This window comes from Balaenoptera ricei, chromosome 12 (assembly GCF_028023285.1).
Source record: "Balaenoptera ricei isolate mBalRic1 chromosome 12, mBalRic1.hap2, whole genome shotgun sequence".
NCBI lineage: Eukaryota > Metazoa > Chordata > Mammalia > Artiodactyla > Balaenopteridae > Balaenoptera > Balaenoptera ricei.
The window spans coordinates 44,483,114-44,509,704 of NC_082650.1; the positions used below are offsets into that span (position 1 = coordinate 44,483,114).

Genomic DNA, 26,591 nt, shown 5'->3' on the forward strand with positions numbered 1-26,591 from the left:
CACAATAACTATAAATAAATAAATGCTGAATTAACTAAACTGAGCATGACGAAAACCCAGAGGTGTGCATACCTTGGAGATCTCGTTATTCCTACCAAGAGGCAGCAGTGAAGCCTAAAAAGAAAGAACCTTCTGTGAGAGGAGGAGCTCAACTACTGATGGAGACGAGATGTTACTGATTGTTTGCCAAATCTGTTTTTAACAATTTGACAAGGTCAGAGGAAAATACACAAAGTAAAGAGCAAGAATGAGGTCGGCAGCCTTTGGCGCCCTGAAAGGAGCCATCAGTACTCTTCCTGGAGTTAAGCCTATTTTAAAAGCATTATATTCCCTGGTTTATTGTAGCATTCCTACTCAGCTTCTATAAAAGCTGAGAACTCCAGAGCCAGAATAGTTCCCAAATGCTTATTGGCTCCAAGGAGAGAAGTATCCCAATGTAAACATTCCAATATTCATGTTCTGTCACTGTCTCACAAAAATGCCAGGTATCTCTCCCTGAGATGGATTGTGCTGTGTAACGAAGTAATTGGGGAGGAAATCTTCCAGGTAACATGGTATCTAGTGACTGTCTGCCAAGTGGAATAAATAAAAACACCAAGAAAATATGCAGCATTTATGTCTCATAAAGGTGTACAAGAGTCTTTCAAGATACAATCTGGGTTGTCTTTGACAACCAGGGCAAGTTGCTTCCAAGAACAAGTGTAGAAGACTGAGCACGACTTTGAAGGAAAAGTGCTCAATGATTTGAAAGGACATCATCTATTCTTCTCTGTGTGTCTCTAGCACACAGCTCTTGTACATAGACAGGGCCAATAATGAATGATAATGAATGAATGAAATGGCAGACACTAGCAGCAGTGGTTAAGGGGAGGACAGCGAAGAATGGATATTTGTAGGGAAATAGGGTTTGGAAAGAGGAGGAGGCTGGAAATGTGAAGAAGTTTATAAATAGAAACACAACCTGACTTCGAGATTAAAGAAGAAAACACAGGCCCTGTGGAGTGTAATCGGATGGATGCCGAAGAGAGGCTTTTTGGAAGTAGGTGGGACCCCATCCATAGGGGATGGGAATGGGAAAACAAAAGCAACCATATTCCTAGAAATTCCACTCTGATATTAACTATTCTTCTTTAGTAACAGCTCTCTCAACTGCTCTTTCCTCTCTACTGTTAATACTATCATCATCATAATTTAGGCTCTTATGACTTTACCCTTCTGTTGTTGGAAGATTCCATACTAGTTACCTACCCCAAGATTCCCCTTCTAATACACAGAATACATCATCACAGATAATCGTTCTCAAGTTAGTTCCAATACTATCATTTTCCTATTCAGAAAAATTTAATAACCTCCTATTGCCTTCAGAATTAAATTAAATTCCCCACCTTGCTAAGCAAGAGCTTCCACAGTCCTACCTCAATATGGACTGAATGTTAAAACAACAACAAATTTAAAAAAAGAACAAAGATATTAATCCTAGTCAACTGCTTAGCCTAAATGTATTTATATACAATATGGTGATAATATCTCATAAAATTGTTAAGGGTATAAAATATTCTGATATATATGAAAGTCTTAAGAAAAGAGTATTCTGTTTGTGATTTCACTGACTCATTGTCCTGTTGATATGAAAACAGTTTCTCCTATTGACATGAGAGCAAAGCTGTGGGAGAGCTTCCAGATTCTTGAGTATAATCACACAAAACAGAAATCCCAGCACTGTCGTGCCAATAGAACAATAAAAGAAATATTGTTTCATAAGAGCTGTGAGTTTTACTACAGTTACAAAGCTTTCAACAATTATTCCAGGAGAAGAAAATGCTACTCCACCTATGAAATTAAGTTCTGAATCCTTTAAACCCATAGCTACCTCCTTGAACCACGTAAAACAAACAACTAAGTGAATGACTGTTGTCCTTTTCATTTTTCTGTTAACTTTTGAGGCTTTTGAATTCAACTGGGTATAAATGCAATGATTTTCTTCCTTTTTTTTGGCATAAAGGGCTTCTTTTTTATTATAGAGGCAAATATAAATATTATGAAGAAATAAAAAAATAAGCAAATGAACACACAAAAAAGGACCCATATAGTCATCCCCTTACCATGCTCACAGAGACATCCTAAAATCTTTAATTGCTAAAATGCAGGGGTGGGGAAATAATACACATTGTACCACTGCTTTTACTGGTAAGATGAAACCAAAAGCCTATCAGCACAGGTTGTGAGGTTCTCAAGAGCAAGGTCCAAGTGCAACTGTGCACTCTGGGTTTGGCACAAGGCCACCCCCAAAACTGGCATTCGATAAATGTTAAGTGAGCGATTTTAACGTTCTCACAAATTTTCCTTATATCTTGGTCAGCACAATAACTCAATGATTGTATTCCCGACTTTCCCCTCTGATACTAGATTCTCCATAGCTCTTGAGCTGTCTTTAAACCAAACCTTCAGATAGGCCCTTACTGCCATTGTCAGCAAAATTAGACTTTCAGAAAGTTAGAGTAGAAAATAATTAATTGCATAATCCTCAAAAGTTGGGTTAAAATAAGATGGAGAATAAGCATGTGAACAATTAAACATGGAAGTGATGTGACACTTCCATTGTGACATTAAAAGGAAAGGCGTATGCACTCCCCTGACTGCTTTTCCCTTCTTGCTGGCTTCTATGCAGCAATGGAGCTGCCATCTCAGACCATGAGATGGAATCTGCAAGTTGAAGATGTCAGAGCAACAAGCCTGAGGAAGCCTTGGCCCACAGCACTCTGGAGCTGCTTTTTCCGCCCTGGATCACTTATGCTTAGAGAATATGTAAGAAAAACAAACAGCTTGATAAATTCATATATGGACTGCTTGTCTACTTTAATGAGTGGCCAAGCACAAAATCAATGTGAAGAGTTGGAAGATTCAACACAGCAAGTAGATGTATTCACATCAAGAACCCTTTGTAGGAAAATCTCAGGTAATTGAAATTTCTTACATTTCACAACTTCTGCTCCTACATAATTTTTCTGGTACCTTATTACATTTCCAGCCAAAATCAGGTTACAGGAAAATAGAATTTTGAGAATTCTAGACCTAAAAACAAATTAATCAAATATCTTCTTGTTTTTGCAGATAGCCATTCCTTCACATCCATAAGTATGTCAACTTGATCTATATCTTGCTCGTTAGAAATGGAAGGCATGACTAGAAAATTTATAAACTGAAAATGTGAAATCCAGTCTTCAATTAACCAGTGTGTCTGTGTTAGAGTATTTCCCATCTAAAGAGCTATCCATTATAAATACTCAGATAAACAGAAAACCTGGAAGCCAAATTCTGGGAGTTACCAATATAAAACTAATGGAATCCAGCATATTAGAAAAATTGCTATGTCCTTACATGGCACTGAATAGACATGAGAACTGACAGTAAAGACCCCTGGGTCGGTAAAAAGCACAAGAAAAGTGAAGTGTTGAAGGGTACAAGTTAGTTATTATATTTGCAACCACTTATTTCCAAAAAGAGATCTGAAGTGAATTTTTAAAAAGGAAAATATATTTAATAGAATTCTTAAAATAAACATTTTAAAAGGAAAATATAGTGGAACAAGGCAAATAATAACTGAAATTGAAGCTAGGAATAGTGATTGCTTTTGTACTAAATTTAGCTCTAGGCATCATGGCAGATAAGAGAAGTGGGCACCAGAGCCCTCAGCAGGCATAACCTGCAGTACCGTTGGAAAGTTCATCGCCTGCGAGGCTTGTTTTCTGGTCTTGGCTCCTTCTGCATTTGCTGTATAACCTTACATGCCTCCATCCCTCTTCACAATTCTTTGAGGAATTGTCTACTCTATATGACACTGAAAGGACTGTCATCCCTGGAGCACTACAGTGGTGGAGAAGTGTCTCTGACTGAGCCATAAGAGTCCTTCTGAGTCCTCTCTGCCCGTGGGGTGGGCGGACAGAAAGACCCTCCCCGATTTTGGTTTGTGAATAATAGGGCTACCAACGATCATCTTTCCTGTCACATGAAGGAAACCTGTTTGACATAGGAGATAACGAGGCCAAAATGAAAACAGAAGCAGAGCCAAGTGATAGAGAAGAGGGAAGGAGGGAGAAGGGAAGGGGAAAGGGAAGGAAGACAATCATTTGAGCACTTTGATCCAGTTGTGCCTAAAGCTAAACTATTCTTAGACTAACGACTATGAAACCCAATAAATTTTCCTTTTTTTTCTTCACCTTATTTTCTTGGATTTCTACTATTTGAAACTAAAGAATCATGACTAAAACACTTGTGTCTCACATCATTTGTTACATGTTCCCACCTGTAAAATGAAAGGCATGGGATAAATTTACCTCAAACTTCCCTTTCAAATCTAAAATTCTATAGTTCTAACTAGATTAATATGTGAATTCCTTCAGGACAAGGGTATTAACTCACCTATTTCTGTATCCAGAATTTCTGCCACTTAGAAGGCTCTCAATAGTTATGTCTTACAATCAGTTGAAAAAAATAGTCTGTCCGCTCTCTAAACCTATCCTATAATAAAGCATTTACCTCTGTTATTTTTGCTTACTTATTTCCCATCTGTATCTCCAACAAAGCAGTGTCAGGTACATGCTCACAGGTTTCTCTTTCCTGGAAAAGGAGCTAAATCATGCAGTTAAATTACTGAATGTGTTTAAAACCCAAGTGAGAAACAAACATTGCACTGTAAATCTGATTCCATGGGAAATATAATACCCCAAGAGAGTTATTTATTATGGACATAGTCCAAGCTACAGAGAAAAATTGTTAATCATTCCACTCATAATGAACTTTATGATTTGATATTTCTTGCTTTCTGTTTGTGGAAACCAGAAGAAGTGTAAAAGCATTTACTGGATCAGTAGATTTTAAAAGTATAAGCCAAATTTTGGAACTTTAGCTCATGAATCTGTTAATGTCAGGACTTTCTTTTCTTTCAAGTATCTGCTTCTACTCCTCAAAAAGAAACAAAAATACACATTTACATATACCACTTCACCCTCCAGGATGAGGAAGAAAATGACAAATCACTCTGCTAAGACACATGAGAGAGGGTCCTTTTCCTGTTCTCCTTTAAGAGCCAGTGTGTACTGAGTTCTGGGGCTATCCCTAATAACCTAGTGTGCAAGGCCCCAAATCAGTGCTTGTAATGAAGCTCTAGTGGAAGCTGAGAAAACAGAAGTACAAGTTAGATGCATAACCAAGGCTTCCAGTGGTGACCAAGGCAAGAGGAAACTTGCCTATTCTATTTCCACTGGGCATGGGTGAGGCGAATTGCTATACAAAAGCAATGGCTGTCTAATAAGTCACAGTACTTTTAACATGTACACATTTATAAATCACACACATATTTCTATTTTCTGGTAATTAAACTTTTCTCCATAACCGTATACAAAGAGTTTTGGTGGGAAAAGCGGAGGGAAAACAGTTGGTCACAGACTGGTCTTTTCCTCATTGTAAACATCCTCAGGAACATTGAAGAAATGCCATACATACACAGTAGTGCCTGAAACTATTTGCCAGGAACTCTTATGTGTTTCCTTGTCTGTGGTAGTAACATTAACTTTTCGAAGAAACATTCCTTGATATTGTTACCACATCTTAACTGTGCCTTAGTTTTCTTATGTGGAAAAAATGATGACAAAAATGCTTGTTCTGTCTACCATATAAGGTCACTATAAAGATCTACAGAGATAATGCACATTAATGTGTTTTGAAAGCTATAAATCACTATTCGAAAATATTATTACTATCCTCATCACAGTTATTATTTGTTTTCACAACACTCTTGTGAGGTCGGTAACTATTACCAAGGAGGAATTTAAGGGACAGTAAGATTAAGTGTCTTTCCGAAAGTCCACAGCTATTTGGTGGCCAAGTTGATGTGAATTCAGACACCCCAACTAGCTGCTATGCCATACAAATCCACATACACTGCAAATTAGGGAGAGAAAAGGTTTCCAGAGTTGTATATCAACACTTATTTTCATGCCTTTGACCTAAAATGCTTAAACTTTTAAGGAGATACATTAAATAATCTTACAGCCATCCAAGTATCAGGTTAGAATCATAAACCTGTTTCTCCAGTGGGTCAGTCAAAAACACATACCAAACAAGAGGAAAGGGTGTGTTCCGCACAGTGTTTACCCAACTAGAAAAAGATATTCTTGGACCTTCAAAATTTGTTAAATTTACTAGTTTGGAAATAGGAATTATTATATTCTGTAGATGAAACAGTAATTCAGAACAACTTTTTGAGGCCTGGTTTGTCAATATCTATCACAATTGAAGACAGTCTCTGACTTAGCAATTCTCCTGATAGAACATTTAGACCTCAGAAATAAATTCTCAACTACACAGAAATACATGATATTCCTTGTAAAAATCCTTATAAGAATAAAAAAATTTTTAACTTCAAACAAGTTAAATGTCTATAAAGAATTCACTAAATAAATTATGGTACATTTGTTCAATAAAAGACTGTTCAGCCACTTGAAAAAGTGAAGTAAGTTTATACGAACAGCTACTAAAAGGCCCTGCCATCTATTGTGAATGATGGAAACCAGTTGCAGAATAGTATAATGTTTGTATACATACTATATATAAAGATTGGGAAGACAAGTATCTAACTGGTAATACTAGTTTCCTCTAAAGGGTACATGATTGAGCAGACTTTCACTTTCTATGTTTTATTACTGTTTGAATTTTAATTACAATGAGCATGTTTTACTTCAGAATAAAAATTTTAAGAAAAATAATTTCTTAACCAGCCCATTTGCTGATTTGGTATTATCGCAATGAAAATCATGAAAAGCTGTTTTATATAATAAAAATAGAAAGTAAGTGGTAAAGAACATTCTAAAAGAGAATAATAATGATAAAGGTGGGAGAACTGCCAGGAGTCAGTGGTTCTTCCAGATAAAGTAACGATAATTAAATGATGCAATATTGAAACAAAAACAAACATAAATAAAATGGAATTCTAAAATCCAAATAAATTCATTTATATATTATATTTAAGCATTCAGTAAAATAAGAATCACATAATTTCAGGAAAGTAAATATTATTTAATAAACAGAGAGGGATAATTGTAGTGCTGTATAGGGAAAATTGACTTAAATCTAAAACTTATACCCCAAATGAACTCTATGTCAGTTATTTGGTTATAGAAATGCAAAAAGAAAAAAAAAAGTAAAGCATTAGTTACAGAAAATAAAGTTATGCTAACATACGAAGAAACATCATAACATTGGATTACTTGGACATTTTTTGTGTGTTTGAACTATTTCCTTAAGTCAACTTCCCAGAGTAAAACTGTTGGTGTGTGCACGCACACACACACACAGACAACACACATATACATGGTTCTTGACAGGAGTTGGGAATCAAATTCAGAACACATGTTTTGAAAAATATGAGAGTACATATTCAGAGATAGAATTAAACAAAATATCTGAACTAAAGCCCATCCAGAACAGCATATATTCTGTAATTAATTACAACACGTAAAGTTAGAAACAACCTACGTCCACCATAGAAATAAAATAAATTATAACATTTCTTTATAACTAAATATAAAGATTAAGCTGCAAAATGGAAATGGTTTATGATCTAATAAGTGAAAAGTTTTAGATGTTATGGGTACTCTACTTAGAGTATAAATGTGGATATAAAGATTCTAAGGAAGCATAGAGAAATAGAAAATATTTGTGTTCAGGATGTGAGAATATGGGATAATTCTATGTTCCCTTTAATGTTATTTTAATAATATGTTATATATTTAAATATCATAATGGAGTATACTGAAATGTACAGATGATAAGAGTAAGATTGTTCCCATCAACTTGCAATTCTATTGCCACTAGTTAGGGCGAAAGTAGACTATGAAGTAAATGTAATAAATGTGAACTGGATGCCCTAAAGCACAGCTGCTATCTAATCCAGTTTTAATTGTCTGGAGGCTGAGAATTAATTTAATTGTCTGGAGGCTGAGAAAAATCATGAAAAAAAGCAATGCCTGAAACCACATATGTTTTTAGCAGAAAAACTATCATAGAATGTCTATTAGATTTACCTTTGGGGGCTGGGGGTTGTGACACTAAGCTCATAATTTGCTTCCAGGCACATCACATAACCACTTGGTAGCTCAGACTCCACACTGGCAAAATGGCTATATTAAACTCACTTTTTCTTCTGATACTTGAGAATAGTCTATACTTAGAATTTTTAACGACCAAAAGGAAAGGAAAAAAAACAGAAAGTACATATATTTGAGCTGCAGAATACAGACTGTGAGCTAGTTGAGGTCAGGGACAGAACTCATCCTCTTCACATGTATCATGAGAATTTAGGAAAACTCCCCTATTCTGTAGGTGTGTATTCGTAGAACAATTTGGAATACTGCTGCCACCTAGTGGGCAATTATATTTTAACTTTTTATTTACGGTCAATAGTATAACAGGAAGTAGGACCCTCATGGAACACTTTTAGAACAGCTTCATGATAAACACTTATATAGATGTTTCTGTTTAATTCAATACTAATGAATACAAGCATTAAACTAAAATATATATTTTATTAGTTTACCAAATAAAGTAATTAAGAAATGGTAATGTAAAAATATATTCTTAGGAGCAAAGAAGTTACTTTTAAATTGACTCCAAAAAAATTACAACTTTTAATTTTGGCAGGGCAATAATCCCTCATTTTCAACTTATATACATGTTTTTCCTTGGGGAAAAGTATAGAAATTGCTCTTTCTTCCTAAATATTCAAACTATAAATCATATGAACAAAATCTTCACAAAAAATTTTAAAACTTTTTCACCATTTATTCATTCATTTAATATTTCTTGTCGTAGCCTTTCCCTTTTCACTTAAGGAAGATCCTTTACACTTCTGTAAGGTCAGTTTAGTATTGATGAACACTTTTAGTTTCTTCCCGCCCTAGAAGCTTGTTCTCTCCCCTTCAATTATGAATGATAACCTTGCTGGGTAGAGTATCCTAGGTTATAGGTTTTTTTTTTTTCTTTAAGCACTTTAAATATGTCATGTCACTCCCTTCTGGCCTTATAACTCAATTTTTTAATAAAACACTTACACAACTAGCAAGTGCTTTAATGGACTCTTAGAGCAGTCCAGCTTTTTATGAACTAGCTTTCAAGATTTTAGTTGACTACTAGAGGAAGCTAGGAAACACTTCAAACTCAGAACATGATGTTTGTAACAGAAGTAAAGACTATTTAACATTTAGGTACCTATGTCTCCATTTCTATTTAACCTTTTCTTGCATCATCTAAACAGAACTTTGTTATTAAATCAATGTTTCACCCTGTCAGTGTCATAAATTCTTTTGTTTTAGAGTTAGCATTTAGTCAAAGTACACATGGACCTTCCTATAACAAGTATATATTCAAGGAGACAGCTGTTTTTGATATTTTTAATGCTTTATTTTTGGACAGCCTAGCAGGGATAACTCTTGGATGTTTTGTAGTACTAAGCTTTTGAGAAAAGGTGTTTAATCTACACTTTCTGGTTGAATGAAAGAATGAAGGAATAATGAACAAATAATAGCTGATTTTTAACCTCTATAACATTCTCTCTCCTACGCTATACAGTCTTAATCTTAAAAAATTTCCCTAGATTTTGGGTTTTTTACCCAACCCAGACCTCTTGTTGGAGAGCTCTGATAATTTAAATGATTTGTGGTACTAGTGCCCTGCCAATTATCCTTAACAAATTCTGTTGTTAATCTTCATTATCATGATCATAAATAGTAAATAATAATTAAGTGTCCATTTGTAGATAGTCGTGAAAGGAGAAATATGAAAAAAAAACACCTGAGACTCTGTCCTCTTAATTAGCTATGCCTAGATATTATTAGACTTCACATTGGAAATTAGAAATAGGTATAAGTAGCCCCAAGTAAAAAGGTTCAGAAGAGAAAAAAGAAAATTATTTTGACAAGTTGATTTTTTAAATTCCTGAATAGGGAAAACATTCAAATAGGCCAGTTCCCTGTCTCCAAGAAAACATGACCACATAAACCAAGAGAGAGACAAGCAGCTGAAAGAAACTGAAGAACTGTATGAAGGCATGTAGAACAAGAGGTAATTGTCTTGAGGGAATCTGAGGTGGCATCATTCACATCATGATTATGAAATAACAACCCTTCTTCAATTGTAACTATATAAGTAAGGTATTATATTGTACACTTATAATGGGTAGGATTAATTTTGCGAGACCACTTCCCTATACGTGTATGAGGAGGGTGGCGTGGGACGCAGAGCTGGAGAAGCACTGGCAAGTCATCATAAAAGGCTATTGCAGGATACAGATTTGAACCACATAAAGTCATCATTGTGCCTCAAGGGTGAAAAGTCTGTAGCAAATTCAGTGTTGGGGACCATAAAATCCTCACTTTGTCATACAAGATTGTTACTAGGAATTTTGGAGTTTGAAATTGATCATGGGAGCCAGAGGATGCTCCACCAAAAATGATTAGCAATTACACACAATCTGACATATATGAGTCTTAATAGACATTCAAGTAGGCTACAAAAATAACCTTTCAGCCAAAGAATGTGAGAGACATGACCATTGCAGATGCCTCTTCACTGTCCTGGGGGCAGTTTGCATAAATAGTACTTCATAAATATGCATATATTTCAGATTTGCTATTTCTAGAACGAATACAAGCTATGTATTAGAAAATATGAAGGGTTTTGATCAGTGCAGGAGCAGTTAATCCAACCTGGTTTCTTCTGAATATATTTTTCAGACTAATGTTTAGAACAATGGGACAATAAGCAACTCAACCAGTCAGAACTCAGCCATGCCCTGATGAGCACTGGTCACACACACAGTGCCTACCCAGCTATACAAGCCAGAACTAAACTGTGATGTTAGTTGACAGTTGTTGTGCATCCCTATTAGCACAGAGTAATTCAATGTAAGCTACCTACCTGTGCTTAGTGACATTTTAAATGTCTAGGGATATGACAAGGGCATAGATTTGAACCAGACTATGCAAAATATCAAAGCAGAAGACTTTGAAAGAGTCCTCCCTGCCTCATTATAAAATTTTTTCTGGGTCGTTTTTGTAGTCTGTGGATAGGGATATGGGGTGCAGGGTTAGAAAAAAAAATAGGGAAGAGATTGGCACCATGAAAGTTTTATACGATAACATCTATGTTTTAGAAAACTATCTCTGGAAGCTAGGCAGAGAAAGGATTGGAGAAAGAACTGACCAGCGAAGAGGGAAATACTTTGGAGGTCATTACAATAGATGGTTGAGAGAGAATAAAAGACTGAACTACAGCAATGAAAATGGGATTTAAAAGGAATAACATGAAGAGCTGTATATAGATCTTTTTTTTGGTTTTTGAGATCTCATTTTGAGCTTTTGCTGATGTCCTTAGCACATGCTTAGTACCTAGCAGGTAATCAGGCGCTTGCCTGGACCACCCACTTGATAAGGTTGCTGGAACCACTGGAGGCCACTGTAAGCTGGGTCTGCAGGGAAACTGTCACTTTAGAACTTTCCCTACAGACAGACTAGTAGGGGATAGGAAAGCAAGTTAGTTAAGGTCCCTCCCAGCTCCTCCTTTGGGAGCAAGGCATTTCCTGATGAGGGAATATAGTGCCAGCCAGACTGGGAACTTCTTGGGGACTGCAGTAATCTTTGCATTTCCTGCCTTAGCCCAGTGCAGAGCACACACTAGCTTTCAACAATAAAAAATAATAATAATTTTTAAATTACCACACTTTCCACTTAATCTATGAAATCACTTTATTTAAAAATTATTCCTAGCTACAGCAGTATATCTTAAGAAGTAAATAAATTAACTGTAGGAAAATGGGAACATAAACCATACTAATCAAAACAAGCCTTGAAGGAACAAAACTGAAAATAGTATATGCAAATTAGATGAACCGTTGGACTGAGAAATAACATAGTATGGAACGTGTAAACTGAAACCACCGTGGATTAATAATAAACTCTGTGAGGAGCAAAGATTTTTGTATGCTTACCTGTTATGCTGTAACCTCAGAGCCCAGAACAGTACCCAGCACATAGGAGACATTTAATGAACATTTGTTCAATGAACAAATGAACTGTCCTGGTTTAAAAGAAAGAAAGGAATATAATTAGCTTTTCTTCTATTAGAAGTTGATTTGAGTCTTTGTTTTGTTTTGTTTTTTTTTTTTTTTTTGGTTGTTGTTCCAATTCTAGAGCTAAAGAAAACATCTCTCATGCAACTGTGTTTTTTTTTTAATGTAGAACACTGACGAATAGTGATATTTTAATCGCATCAGGAACAGAGAACAGAATGCAAACTGTTCTTTCTCTCATGACATAAGCCACGATTCTCTTGCCCTGTGGTTCTGCAATGATAGAGAAGCTTGAGATAGAAAATCATGTGTAGATACCTGACATTTGGTTCTCTCCAGGAAAATAAACTTATTTAGTTAGTTTAATATTCCTTGGTGAACTATTACCGACTGGCTGTTTCACACAGATGTTTTTCTCTAGCTCTATGGGTATTTTCAGTGATGTGAAGAAAAATAAAATATTAAAGGAGAAAACAACACATTTGAATAATGGGAGAATTTTCAAGTAGCATATTCCTGCAACCATCAAATATTATCTACGGCAACATACTTTTTCAGGTAGGAATTCATTCTGTTCATCATGCAGCATGTCCTCAAGTATTCAATCTTTCCTTAAACTAGCCCAGATAGAGTCTATTTCATTATTGAAGATTTTCATTCATTTTTTCATTTATTTAACAGATTAAAATTAAGTATCTACTAAGTGCCAATGTTTCAGCTACACCCTTAGGGAGCTCATAGCCTCCTACAGTTCCCTACAAGAGATTTCATGAATTAAAATGCCCTTGTGTTTGGGGACTAGTTAAAGAATGTGAAGGGAAAGAAACATCTTTGAAGTGTTATTAATGTACCAGGCACATTTAGAGGGGCATCTCTAACCATCCTTTTTAAATAGCGTCCACCCCATGCCTGCTTACTTTTTTTCATCCTGCTTTTTTTTTCTTCATCTACTAATCCCCACTTGACATTGTTCACTGCTCTATGCCCAGCTCTGAGAAGTAGCTGGCATAGAGTAGGTTTTTTTGTAGTTGTTGCATGAATGAACTTGAAAGGAAGCAACTCATTTTGCAAATGAGACCAAGACTAATGACTTAAATGATTTGCTTACAATTGTGCAACCCTTAAATCACCAACTAGGGGTTTAAACCTTAGTGTGAAGGCAAAGCTCATGGTTCCTTCCATAATTGTGTCTCTAAATGCATATTTCTTTACTGAGATATGAATCTGTCTTTTGTTAAAACGCCATTATGTGAAAGACGCGGAGTTACAGAGATCTTGCCTTCAAAAGCCTGACAGTCTAGTTAGGAAAGAAAAAAATATGTGGGGATCCAACTAAAAGTAGGGCAGTGTCTGTGCTGGGAAAGGACCGCAGAGACAGTAGGGAGGAGGGCGCGCTAGCCTGGGGCTGGGTCCTGGAGAGCATTTTAACTCGGCTGGCGTCTGTTGTCCCTGGAATATGAGGAAGTAGAATAAGTAGATTCCTTCAGAGTAGCCAGCTTTCCTACAAGCCCTTTCTCTGAGTCCCTGTTCCCATTTAGATACCGGAGAAAAGTGGATTCTCCCCTCTTTTTGAGAGGGAAGATAGAAAAAAAGCTCACTTTGAAGGGAGTTTGAAGAGTTTGTGGTCTAAGAAATAAAAAGGGGGAGAAAACCAATTGTAGGAACTGAGGTGGTTTTACCTGGAAAAGAGAAAAGGACGGGAGTGGAGGGCGGGGTGAGGACCTAACTTCAGAAAACCTCTTCATGGGAAAATCAGAAGTTCGTTGAAAGTCCTGACACTTACTTGGTAAACATCTGAAGCGACCTGAACTTGAAGGCCTCACTGTTGCCCTTCTTCGGAGGAGAGGGTTTAGATTTATTCTCCTGGGCACCAAACAGTGGAAGCTAAAAAGCTCTGCCGGAAACTCGTTTCTACTCCACACCAAGAAACGCCTTTAAAAGGAGCGGCACGGAGCTGCCTCAGGAGGAAAGTAGTCCCGCCGTCAGGTCGCTCCCGGGCCCAGCCTGGCGACCGACTCAGCCCCCGTCCCGGGTCGCCGGCTGGGGGCGGAGGCCGGGAGCCCAGGGGGCGCACGACAGACTCCGGCTGCGCATCCGGGGCTCCCCTGGGAGCTGCGCGGGGCGGCGCAGGCGTCCCGGGAGTTCGGTCCCTGGCTCCGGCTGGGTTGCGGCCGGGGGACCAGGGCGCAGCGTGCTCGCCGCCGTCGGGCGCCTCCTGCGCCTCCGCCCGGGGCGCGTCCCCCGCTGCGCCCCGGGAGCGCCCCCAGAAGCCGCGCGGCGGCCCGTCACGTCTCTCCGGCCCCCCGGTCACCCCCAGTGCTCCGGCGGCGGGGCCCTCGGCGGCTCGGAGCCCCCGGGTTCCTGTGAGCAGGGACTGGGAACGGCCTGGGAGGGAGGGGTCCGCGGAGGGGCAGGCGAGGAGCCGGGGCTGGGGGACGGAGGCGTGAGCGTGAGCTGGTCTCTGTGCCGTCGGTCTCTCGGTGCCTCCGTACATCCCTGTCGCTTTCGCAGCAGGGAAGGCCCATAGGGTCCCCGCCGAGCGCAAGCCGTCGCAATTCGACAGGAAAATCCTGCCGTGGACCGGGAGTTTCACAACGATGGAGGAGATCCCGCCTCGGATTCCGTAAGTGTGGCCTGTGCCCGGCCCGGGTCGCGTGCGCCCAGCAGGGTCGGCGCCGGGCCTGGGGGACTCGGGGTCCATCCACTTCCCGACCTCTGCGCACCTTGGAGCGGAGGCGGCCGCGGAGCCACACAGGTCTTCACAGTAATACCTACCACCTTAAGGAATTTACCCACGCCCCCCGAGTGCGGTTAAATGCCAAGCTCCATGATTGGGCTGTGGGAGCTAAGCTAAGCTTACAGAGAGGTTCTTGAAGTCGGGTGAAAATCCAGAAGTTCAGTGGGCACTTCCACCGTCGCTCAGATACCCGCCCCCAGCGAGCTCCGGGCCATGAGACAGTGGAGTATACTTAGGCCCAACAGAAGGCACCGTCCTTGCGTGCACCCGGGTGGCTGAGAGGGAGAGGGGCTCTGGCCTGGGAGGGGAGGCGGGGGGAGGGCGGCTCCCTGAAGCACCCAAGGAAGCATCATGGCTCGTGGGGTGGCTAGGGAGTCTCTGGGAAGAAGCCACATCCATGTGACCTCCTCTTCTGGGTGGGAGATGCCTGGTGTACGCGGTCCTGCAGCCCTCTGAGTACGGGTTTACTCGGACTGGGACCCACGGCGCATCAGCGTCGCCGGCCTCTTCATCATCCCAAACCCAGGACAGAGATTCGCTTGATAAAACTTAAGCTGACAACTTCAACTCCAGGGTAAATGTAATATGTTAAGAAAAAAAAAAAGTAAATGTAACCTGTAAGAACCATCTTTCTACAGCTTCAGTTTACGCAAAGCCCAAAAATCTTCCCGGCACTTTACAAGGCAGTGGTTACAAGGGGAAGGAAGGAAGGAAAGGAAGGAAACTAAGGATAAAATCAATCTACTACTTTTTAAACTGATCTCAAAAAAAGGGGAGAGTAGAACTATAAAATCAAATAAGGATTTCAGATGTTCAAATATTATATTTATATGATGTAATCAATGCCTATTAGAATGGATAATGGAAACTGGGCCTACATCTTGTTCTGTGCATATTGCCTACACTTCTATTGATTGTGAATTTATTAGTTACCAAAAGCATCTCAAATAAATGGAAAACAAAATATGGTGGGAAATGTTCATTCAATAATGAATTCTCAAACATTTTTATTCCTTTCTTATATCAAATTATTTAATGAGGAATGGACATGGAATTTGAAATAACATGGAATTTGAATTCTGTTTTCAGCATTTATTCAACCACGAAGATGTTTTTTAATATTATAAAGCAAATTTCATTTTCCTTGAGATTTATATCCTCTAAACTAAAGACTTAGCCCAAAGAAGAAATTAGCCCCAGAAAAGCTTAAAAAGACCATCCTCAGTGTTTTTGGATTTCGAATTCTAGTGCTACACAACAGAGTAATCAAAAATTTAAAAAACCTGCATTATTGTAAATTAATGCTTGTCAAGAGAACCTAGATCCATTTTAGCATGGCTGTATATGTGAAGAGAACCACTTTACAGAAATAATTTAATTTCCCCAGGATCACAGTCAAAAGAAATATTATAGGACTTCCCTGGTGGCACAGTGGTTAAGAATCTGCCTGCCAATGCAGGGGACATGGGTTCGAGCCCTGGTCTGAGAAGGTCCCACATGCCGCAGAGCAACTGGGCCCGTGTGCCACAACTACTGAGCCTGTGCTCTAGAGCCCGTGAGCCACAACTACTGAGCCTGTGTGCCACAACTACTGAATCACGCGTGCCTGGAGCCCATGCTCCGCAATGAGAGAAGCCACCGCAATGAGAAGCCCACGCATCGCAGCAAAGAGTAGCCCTGGATCACCACAACTAGAGAAAGCGTGCATGCAGCAATGAAGACCCAACACAGCCAAAATAAAATAAAATAAAATAAAAAGAAATATTATAAACAGAAGAATTTAACTTTGAGCAAGGTGCCTAGGAAAAGTATTGTAGTTTTGGGTTGAAAACATGAAAGTATTTGAATATTTTATTATTTTCTATAATTTTTTAAAAGCATTGCTATTTAGGAGAGCTATGTCTCCTAAGCTAAGTGTTAGATTTACAATATAAACAGCTTTCACTTTTATGCTTTTAATGGACATATAATTAAGTGACCTATAATTTTTGGACCATACACTAATGATATTTAATAATGGCTGTACTTTTTCTTTTCTTTTCAGTGTTAAACTAATTTACACTAATGATATTTAATAATGACTGTACTTTTTCTTTTCTTTTCAGTGTTAAACTAATTTGGTATAGCTGTTCAAAGCCAGATGGATGGGTAAAAAAGATCAGATCTTTCAGGTTCCATCTGGAACAAAAGTCAACAACAAGTATAATCTAATAATGTGCTAAAATTCACCTGTTTGCAACTACCTTAAAACTTACATTAATCTGCCTAAAATCTGAGGAAAGCAGGCTAGATATTGGTTTTCTGTGTTCTTTCAACTAGTGGAAAGTTAAAGAAAAAATTTTTCATTTTTAAGAAGAATTGCAAATTGTCTTCCTGGAATTCTTTTTTTATGTGACTACATTCTATTTAAACTTGACAAAGATAAAAAATACTGCTGAATACATTCTCAAAAGTCATTCTTTAATTATATGTATTTATAAACTGCCGCTTCATATTACTGCAAATTGTTAAAATTTATTTTATCATAAAGGCCTACAGGCATGATTACTTTTGTAACACTACTTTGCTAAAATATGGACAACTTGCATATAATTTTATTAATAAATAAGACTATGCAGTATTCAAGTAAGCATATAAAATTTCAGAATAATAATAAGAAAATGAAGGTGTGTTTGTCTTTTCTTCAACAAATTACTGTGATTTTGATCACTTCTTTTGAAAACTTCATGCAGAAGCCACGAAGGAAACACCCTTTCCCTAATAGACATTCTCACAAAATGCATAATGTATAATAGCAGTATAATAAGAGTCATCCTCACAAAATGTATAATAGTCTCTTTAATGGCGTCAGGGTGGGAGGGGGCAAGAAGAGATTTGGAGGCTAGTGAAAAACCAAAATGATGAAAATAAGTTTTCAAAAACAACCTGTTCAAAACTGAAAACAAAGCCCACTTAATAACACAGGGGCCAAATGAACATGAGTCATAAACATACATAGGCATTAATTCTTACTTTTATCCAAGTCAGTGAAACAAAAATGATGGAGAGTCAGGTCATAATCTCTAGTAGTTATATTTTGAACAGTTAGAAACTAAATATACTGCATTGTCATTTCATAGTGGCTAACATTATTTAGGACCTGAATAAATACCTGTTAACTTGAAATCGGTAAGATAATGGGCTAGCATTTGGAAATCTTTCACATCTGCCATTTGCATTCGGGGACATTTTTGGAATATTTACATAAAAAATCATTGTTTATTATGCCAGTTGGAAAATCATATTGCTTTAATATAATTAACAGAATACACATCTTGGTTTAGGCCAGAAATGATAGATGCTGCAAGAAACAGAGCGCGAGTGAAAGCTTGTTACGTAATGATTGGACTCACAATCATCGCCTGCTTTGCAGTGATAGCGTCAGCCAAAAGAGTGAGTACCTCTGTAAAGTAAAGATAGACTTGTGAATTTTAAGAAGGATTATGAGCTTTGTTCTCCTTTGGGGGATTATTGCTGTTTTCTCAACGTAAGAACAATTTCATCTCAGACAGCTTGAGCCACCCGCATATATTTATCATACTGGAAACAGCATTGTTCATGGAAATTTGAGTCAACAAATTAACTATACGGACAGGAGGGACAGAAGTTTGTTTCCATTTATAAGATAAGCAAAAACAAAAATAACAGTATATAACATGATTAAAATCTGCACAGGAGGAACTTTGTTGTATGAAAGTTATCCAGACTACATCATTCCTTAAATCATGAACTCAGTTAGCTATTGCATAGAATCATGAAATACTTAGAAGTGCGAAAGTTGGAAATGATGACCAAGGCGGGCTAGTTTGCCTGTATCCTGTGTATAAGCCCTTTCCTTGTCATCTCCAATATGTAGCTTCTAGAGGAGAATTAAGAGCTAATTACTGTCTGATTTTGCTTCTTACTTCCCCAAATTCTTTCATCTACTGATCACTTTTTACCACGAAGAGGAGCCCCACAAATATTGGGAGATATCTGATACATCTCTGTGAGTCATCTTCTCTCTACTCTTAATTTCTCCATCCCTAACAACTTTCCTCTATTTTGAGCTCTCCTCTGGACACACTCCAGTTTATCAGTGTCCCTCTTCATTGTGATACCTGCAACTGAGTCCCTTAGAGTGCGATTATAACTTCTTTGTTTTTGAACACTGCATTTTAGTAACACAGCCAGAGTTGGAAATAGATTTTGGCAGCCACATCACACAGAATAGTTTGCCTGTATCCATCTTCACTCTCTAGGTACATTTAGCCAATGACCATTCTGCCTAGTCCTATGATCCTGCTCTTCTTTACTTCTCAGGTTTTCAAGAGTATTTGAGCCCACTAATTCACACAGGGACTGGGTCTTCTGAGCTTACTGATGTTATATACATGTCTACTTATTTCTGTTGGCTCGGCAAAGAGCTTATGCTTTAAAATTATTCTCATCAAATGGAAAATTTCTTATATGTTTGCTGGGCTGAACACTTAATCATAGAAATAAAGAAATGCAGTCATCTCTTGTTTGTAACCTATCCTAGATAAAATGACTGTCTACCCAGTTGGTGATTCTCTAGCTCCTAAATGATAGATTGGATTTTGATACTACCTGGACCCTCCGTGTTTCATACCATCTTCCCTTTGTTCCTTATGCTTCAGCCACACTAGTTCTTTTTTGTTTTTTAATGCGTCAGACCCTTTATTCTCTCTAGGCTTTCCCTCCTTCTCTTGACTTTACTATAGGTCATTCTCATTCTTCTCAGTGAGGGCTTCCGTGACCACCCCATCTGAAATGGCCTTGCTCAGGTGCTCACTATTTTATTATCTTTCCAACTGCTCATGAGTAAGTCGTTATATACCAGCAATCCTGTTGACTCCACTTAAGACTATATGCACAATTGGACCACTCCTCACCATCTCTCTTGATATCACCCTGGTCTGAGATAACCACCATCTGTTGCCTAGTTTATTGTAGTATCTTTTAAATGGTCTCACTCTGTCTCTCTTGCCTCTCTCGAATTCACCTTTCATTTTCAATAATTAATGCACGTACCCTAAATAAGATGGTGTCATATAGAGATGGAGAAACGGTTAGCAATTTGAGATGTATTTGGGGGTCAAAAGGATAGAATTTTGTGGTAAATTCAATGTGGGAAGAGGAGAGAAAAAGGAAGAATGACATCAAAAAGCCTGGATTTTTGCTTTGAGCACCTAGATGGATGGTACTGCCATTTGTTGAGATGTCTAAGGCTGGGGAAAGAACTGATAGGCATGACCGGCAAAATATGTCAAGTCCTCTATTTCAGATATACTGAATGTGAGATGCGTATTAGACTTCCATCAGTATCTATTTTTATTTTTTCTGCTAAGGACTTTGTATGTTCTTCAGTCTGAGGACCTATAGCTTTCCTCACTTCTGAAAAAGTCTGAGCTGTTATCACTTCAAATATGGCCTCTTACCCCATTCTGACTATTCTTCCCACAATGGAAACTACGGACCTGCAGCCTGCGAAAAGGAGACCCCAAACACAGTAAGATAAGCAAAATGAGAAGACAGAGAAATACCCAGCACATGAAGGAGCAACGTAATAACCCACCAGAACAAACAAATGAACAGGAAATAGGCAGTCTACCTGAAAAAGAATTCAGAATAATGATAGTAAAGATGATCCAAAATCTTGGAAATAAATGGAGAAAATACAAGAAACGTTTAACAAGGACCTAGAAGAACTACAGAGCAAACAAACAATGATGAACAACACAATAAATGAAATTAAAAATTCTCTAGAGGGAATCAATAGCAGAATAACTGAAGCACAAGAACGGATAAGTGACCTGGAAGATAAAATGGTGGAAATAACTACCACAGAGCAGAAAAAAGAAAAAAGAATGAAAACAATTGAGGACAGTCTCAGAGACCTCTGGGACAACATTAAATGCACCAACACTCAAATTGTAGGCGTCCCAGAAGAAGAAGAGAAAAAGAAAGGGACTGAGAAAATATTTGAAGAGATTATAGTCAAAAACTTCCCTAATATGGGAAAGGAAATAGTCAATCAAGTCCAGGAAGCACAGAGAGTCCCATACAGGATAAATCCAAGGAGAAACATGGCAAGACACATATTAATCAAACTATCAAAAATTAAATACAAAGAAAAAATTTTAAAAGCAGCAAGGGAAAAGCAACAGATAACATACAAGGGAATCCCCATAAGTTTAACAGCTGATCTTTCAGCAGAAATTGCAAGCCAGAAGGGAGTGGCAGGACATATTTAAAGTGATGAAAGGGGAAAACCTATAAGAAAGATTACTCTACCCAGCAAAGATTTCATTCAGATTCGATGGAGAAATTAAAACCTTTACAGACAAGCAAAAGCTAAGAGAATTCAGCACTACCAAACCAGCTTTACAACAAATGCTGAAGGAATTTCTCGAGGCAGGAAACACAAGAGAAAGAAAAGACCTACAATAACAAACCCAAAACAATTAAGAAAATGGTAATAGGAACACACATATCGATAACTACCTTAAATGTAAATGGATTAAATGCTCCAACCAAAAGACACAGACTGGCTGAATGGATACATAAACAAAACTTGTATATATGCTGTCTGCAAGAGACCCACTTCAGACCTAGGGACACATACAGACTGAAAGTGAGGGTATGGAAGGAGATATTCCATGCAAATGGAAATCAAAAGAAAGCTGGAGTAGCAATTCTCATATCAGACAAAATAGACTTTAAAATAAAGACTATTACAAGAGACAAAGAAGGACACTACAGAATGATCAAGGGATCAATCCAAGAAGAAGATACAACAATTGTAAATATTTATGCACCCAACATAGGAGCACCTCAATACATAAGGCAAACAGCTATAAAAGGGGAAATTAACAGTAACACAATAATAGTAGGGGACTTTAACCCCCCACTTTCATCAATGTACAGATCATCCAAAATGAAAATAAATAAGGAAACACAAGCTTTAAATGATACATTAAACAAGATGGACTTAATTGATATTTATAGGACATTCCATCCAAAAACAACAGAATACACTTTCTTCTCAAGTGCTCTTGGAACATTCTCCAAGATAGATCATATCTTGGGTCACAAATCAAGCCTTGGTAAATTTAAGAAAATTGAAATAGTATCAAGTACCTTTTCCGACCACAAGGCTATGAGACCAGATATCAATTACAGGAAAAAATCTGTAAGAAATACAAACACATGGAGGCTAAACAATATGCTATTAAATAACCAAGAGATGACTGACGAAATCAAAGAAGAAATCAAAAAATACCTAGAAACAAATGACAGTGAAAACACGACAACCCAAAACCTATGAGATGCAGCAAAAGCAGCTCTGAGAAGGAAGTTTATAGCAATGCAATCCTACCACAAGAAACAAGAAACATCTCAAACAACCTAACCTTACACTTAAAGCAATTAGAGAAAGAAGAACAAAAAAAACCCCAAAGTTACCAGAAGGAAAGAAATCATAAAGATCAGATCAGAAATAAATAAAAAAGAAATGAAGGAAACAATAGCAAAGCAATAAAACTAAAAGCTGGTTCTTTGAGAAGATAAACAAAATTGATAAACATTAGCCAGACTCATCAAAAAAAAAAAAGGGAGAAGACTCAAATCAATAGAATTAGAAATGAAAAAGGAGCAGTAATAACTGACACTGCAGAGATACAAAGGATCATGAGAGATTACTACAAGCAACTACATGCCAATGAAATGGACAACCTGGAAGAAATGGACAAATTCTTAGAAAAGCACAACCTTCCAAGACTGAACCAGGAAGAAATAGAAAATATAAACAAACCAATCACAAGCACTGAAATTGAGACTGTGATTAAAAATCTTCCAACAAACCAAAGCCCAGGACCAGATGGCTTCACAGGCAAATTCTATCAAACATTTAGAGAAGAGCTAACACCTAGCCTTCTCAAACTCTTACAAAATATAGCAGAAGGAGGAACACTCCCAAACTCATTCTACGAGGCCAGCATCACCCTAACACCAAAACCAGAAAAAGATGTCACAAAAAAAGAGAACTGCAGGCCAATATCACTGATGAGCATAGTTGCAAAAATCCTTAACAAAATACTAGCAAACAGAATCCAATAATGCATTAAAAGGGTCATACACCATGGTCAAGTGGGGTTTATCCCAGGAATGCAGGGATTCTGCAATATACACAAATCAATCAATGTAATACACCATAGTAACAAACTGAAGGAGAAAAACCATATGATCATCTCAATAGATGCAGAAAAAGCTTTTGACAAAATTCAACACCCATTTATGATAAAAACCCTCCAGAAAGTAGGCATAGAGGGAACTTACCTCAACATAATAAAGGCCATATAAGACAAACCCACAGCCAACATCGTTCTCAATGGTGAAAAACTGAAACCATTTCCACTAAGATCAGGAACAAGACAAGGTTGCCCATTCTCACCTCTATTATTCAACATAGTTTTGGAATTTTTAGCCACAGCAATCAGAGAAGAAAGAGAAATAAAAGGAATCCAAATCGGAAAAGAAGAAATAAAACTGTCATTGTTTGCAGATGACATGATACTATACATAGAGAATCCTAAAGATGCTACCAGAAAACTACTAGAGCTAATCAATGAATTTGGTAAAGTAGCAGGATACAAAATTAATGCACAGAAATCTCTTGCATTCCTATACACTAATGATGAAAAATCTGAAAGAGAAATTAAGGTAACACTCCCATTTACCACTGCAACAAAAAGAATAAAATACCTAGGAATGAACCTACCTAAGGAGACAAAAGACCTGTATGCAGAAAACTAGAAAACACTGATGAAAGAAATTAGAGATGATACAAACAGATGGAGAGATATACCATGTTCTTGGGTTGGAAGAATCAACATTGTGAAAATGACTATACTACCCAAAGCAATCTACAGATTCAATGCAATCCCTGTCAAACTACCAACGGCGTTTTTCACAGAAGTAGAACAAAAAATTTCACCATTTGTATGGAAACACAAAAGACCCTGAATAGCCAAAGCAATCTTGAGAAAGAAAAACGGAGCTGGAGGAATCATGGTCCCTGACTTCAGACTATACTACAAAAGCTACAGTAATCAAGACAGTATGATACTGGCACAAAAACAGTAAGATTATTCCAGAGATAAACCCATGCACCTGTGGTCACCTTATCTTTGATAAAGGAGACAAAAATATACAATGGAGAAAAGACAGTCTCTTCAATAAGTGATGCTGGAAAAACTGGACAGCTACATGTAAAAGAATGAAATTAGAACACTGCCTAACACCATACACAAAAATAAACTCAAAATGGATTAAAGACCTAAATGTAGGGCCAGACACTATAAAACTCTTAGAGGAAAACATAGGCAGAACACTCTATGACATAAATCACCACAAGATCCTTTTTGACCCACCTCCTAGAGAAATGGAAATAAAAACAAAAATAAACAAATGGGACCTAATGAAACTTAGAAGCTTTTGCACAGCAAAGGAAACCATAAACAAGATGAAAAGACAACCCTCAGAATGGGAGAAAATATTTGCAAACAAAGCAACTGACAAAGGATTAATCTCCAAAATTTACAAGCAGCTCATGCAGCTCAATATCAAAAAAACAAACAACCCAATCCAAAAATGGGCAGAAGACCTAAATAGACATTCCTCCAAAGAAGATATACAGATTGCCAACAAACACACGAAAGGATGCTCAACATCACTAATCATTAGAGAAATGCAAATCAAAACTACATTGAGGTATCACCTCACACTGGTCAGAATGGCCATCATTAAAAAATCTACAAACAATAAATGCTGGAAAGGGTGTGCAGAAAAGGGAACCCTCTTGCACGGTTGGCAGGAATGTAAATTGATACAGCCACTATGGAGAACAGTATGGAGGTTCTTTAAAAAACTAAAAATAGAACTACCATACAACCCAGCAATCCCACTACTGGGCATATACCCTGAGAAAACCATAATTCAAAAAGAGTCATGTACCACAATGTTCATTGCAGCTCTATATACAATAGCCAGGTCATGGAAGCAACCTAAGTGTTCATCGCCAGATGAATGGATAAAGAAGATGTGGCACATATATACAATGGAATATTACTCAGTCATAAAAAGAAATGAAACTGAGTTATTTGTAGTGAGGTGGCTGGACCTAGAGACTGTCATACAGAGTAAAGTAAGTCAGAAAGAGAAAAACAAATACCGTATGCTAACACATATATATGGAATCTAAAATTTAAAAAAAATGGTACTGATGAACCTAGTTGCAGGACAGAAATAGAGACGCAGACGTAGAGAATGGACTTGAGGACACGGAGAGGGGGAAGGGTAAGCTGGGAGAAAGTGAGAGAGTGGCATGGACATATATACACTACCAAATGTAAAATAGATAGCTAGTGGGAAGCAGCCGCATAGCACAGGGAGATCAGCTCTGTGCTTTGTGTCCACCTAGAGGGGTGGGATAGGGAGGGTGGGAGGGAGATGCAAGAAGGAGGAGATATGGGGGTACATGTATGTATATATATAGCTGATTCACTTTGTTATACAGCAGCAACTAACACAACATTGTAAAGCAATTATACTCCAATAAAGATGTTAAAAAAAATGAACTCATAATACTCTAAAATATAGCCACTTATTAGTTGTATGATTGTGGGCGAGTCATTTATCCCCCTTGGTATCTCAGTATCCTGATGTGGAAAAAAAAAAAAAGAATATATTTTGGAAGTTCTAATTCTGTCCTCCGTGTCTCTTAACTTCTCTTTTCTATTTTTTCACCTTTATCTCTGTGCTGCATTTAGATTATTTCCTCAGGTCTGTTTTCTAGCTAGCGTTCTTTCCTCCTGATCATAATGCTAATTATCTTTTCTTTTCACAGGTAAATTTTTCCCCAGATAAATGCCTAGTTTCCTTGCCAGTTACTTGGGCTGGTGAGAGGAGTTTTAGTCATTTCACAGAAATACCTCAGCTCTGTGCCCAAGATCCAAATCCTGAACATGTCTGTTGGTGTAGATATTCCACTCCCAGCCCACAGCTGTTAAAGCCAATATTTTCCCCTAATGTCCCCGTTTGAATCCATTTCCTTCTATCCTGGCTTCAGTCCTTCTCATTCCCCAGCAATTCATGCCTTTTTCATTCTTTCCATATCTGGTACCTGAGGATTTCCCTTTCTTGAATTTGAGCTTTATTAAGTATTTGAAAATATATTTGTTTACTTTTTATCCAACAAATATGTCTATGTGTGCCAAGAGAGGGTGAGGGCAGATTTTTGATATCAGCTGTCCTGTTGACTGGAACTCTAGCAACTGAAGTAAATTTTTTTTCTGTACCAAAGGATCATTTTTCTCAAATGCTATGTGTGATAGATGCTTTAAGTTACTTTTCTCCTTTTCATAGAGTCTTTCCTATGTTTCTCCATCTAAAACACAAATTCTTCCAGAGCGTCAAAATGCTTTGCTTTTTATTTGTTTGCTTGTTTCTGCAGGCTGCAGAACGACACGAATCTCTAACAAGTTGGAACCTGGCAAAGAAGGCAAAGTGGCGTGAAGAAGCTGCGTTGGCTGCACAGGGCAAGGCTAACTGATGGTCTGACTGACAAAGTGATCATCAGGACATCATCACTGTGATCAGCAACAATAAAAGATAGGTAAAAGAGACTATTTA

At 37.8% G+C, this 26,591-nt stretch overlaps 1 protein-coding gene across 1 annotated transcript; it reads left to right on the forward strand.

Annotated features, from left to right (window-relative positions):
* The first annotated feature begins 45 nt into the window (after window positions 1–45).
* On the forward strand, window positions 46–26,591 carry FAM162B (family with sequence similarity 162 member B). Its single transcript, XM_059941623.1, has 5 exons — window positions 46–62; window positions 14,048–14,484; window positions 14,633–14,744; window positions 18,182–18,290; window positions 26,413–26,591. The coding sequence occupies exons 1-5, from the start codon at window positions 46–48 to the stop codon at window positions 26,509–26,511; spliced, it is 774 nt and encodes a 257-aa protein (XP_059797606.1). The 3' UTR covers window positions 26,512–26,591.

Bases quoted from the DNA above. Each gene is read 5' to 3' on its own strand.
- FAM162B (XM_059941623.1), top strand. The intron at 14,485-14,632 runs GTGAGCAGGGAC...TCGCTTTCGCAG, and splicing joins CTCGGAGCCCCCGGGTTCCT to CAGGGAAGGCCCATAGGGTC. The intron at 18,291-26,412 runs GTGAGTACCTCT...TTGTTTCTGCAG, and splicing joins TGATAGCGTCAGCCAAAAGA to GCTGCAGAACGACACGAATC.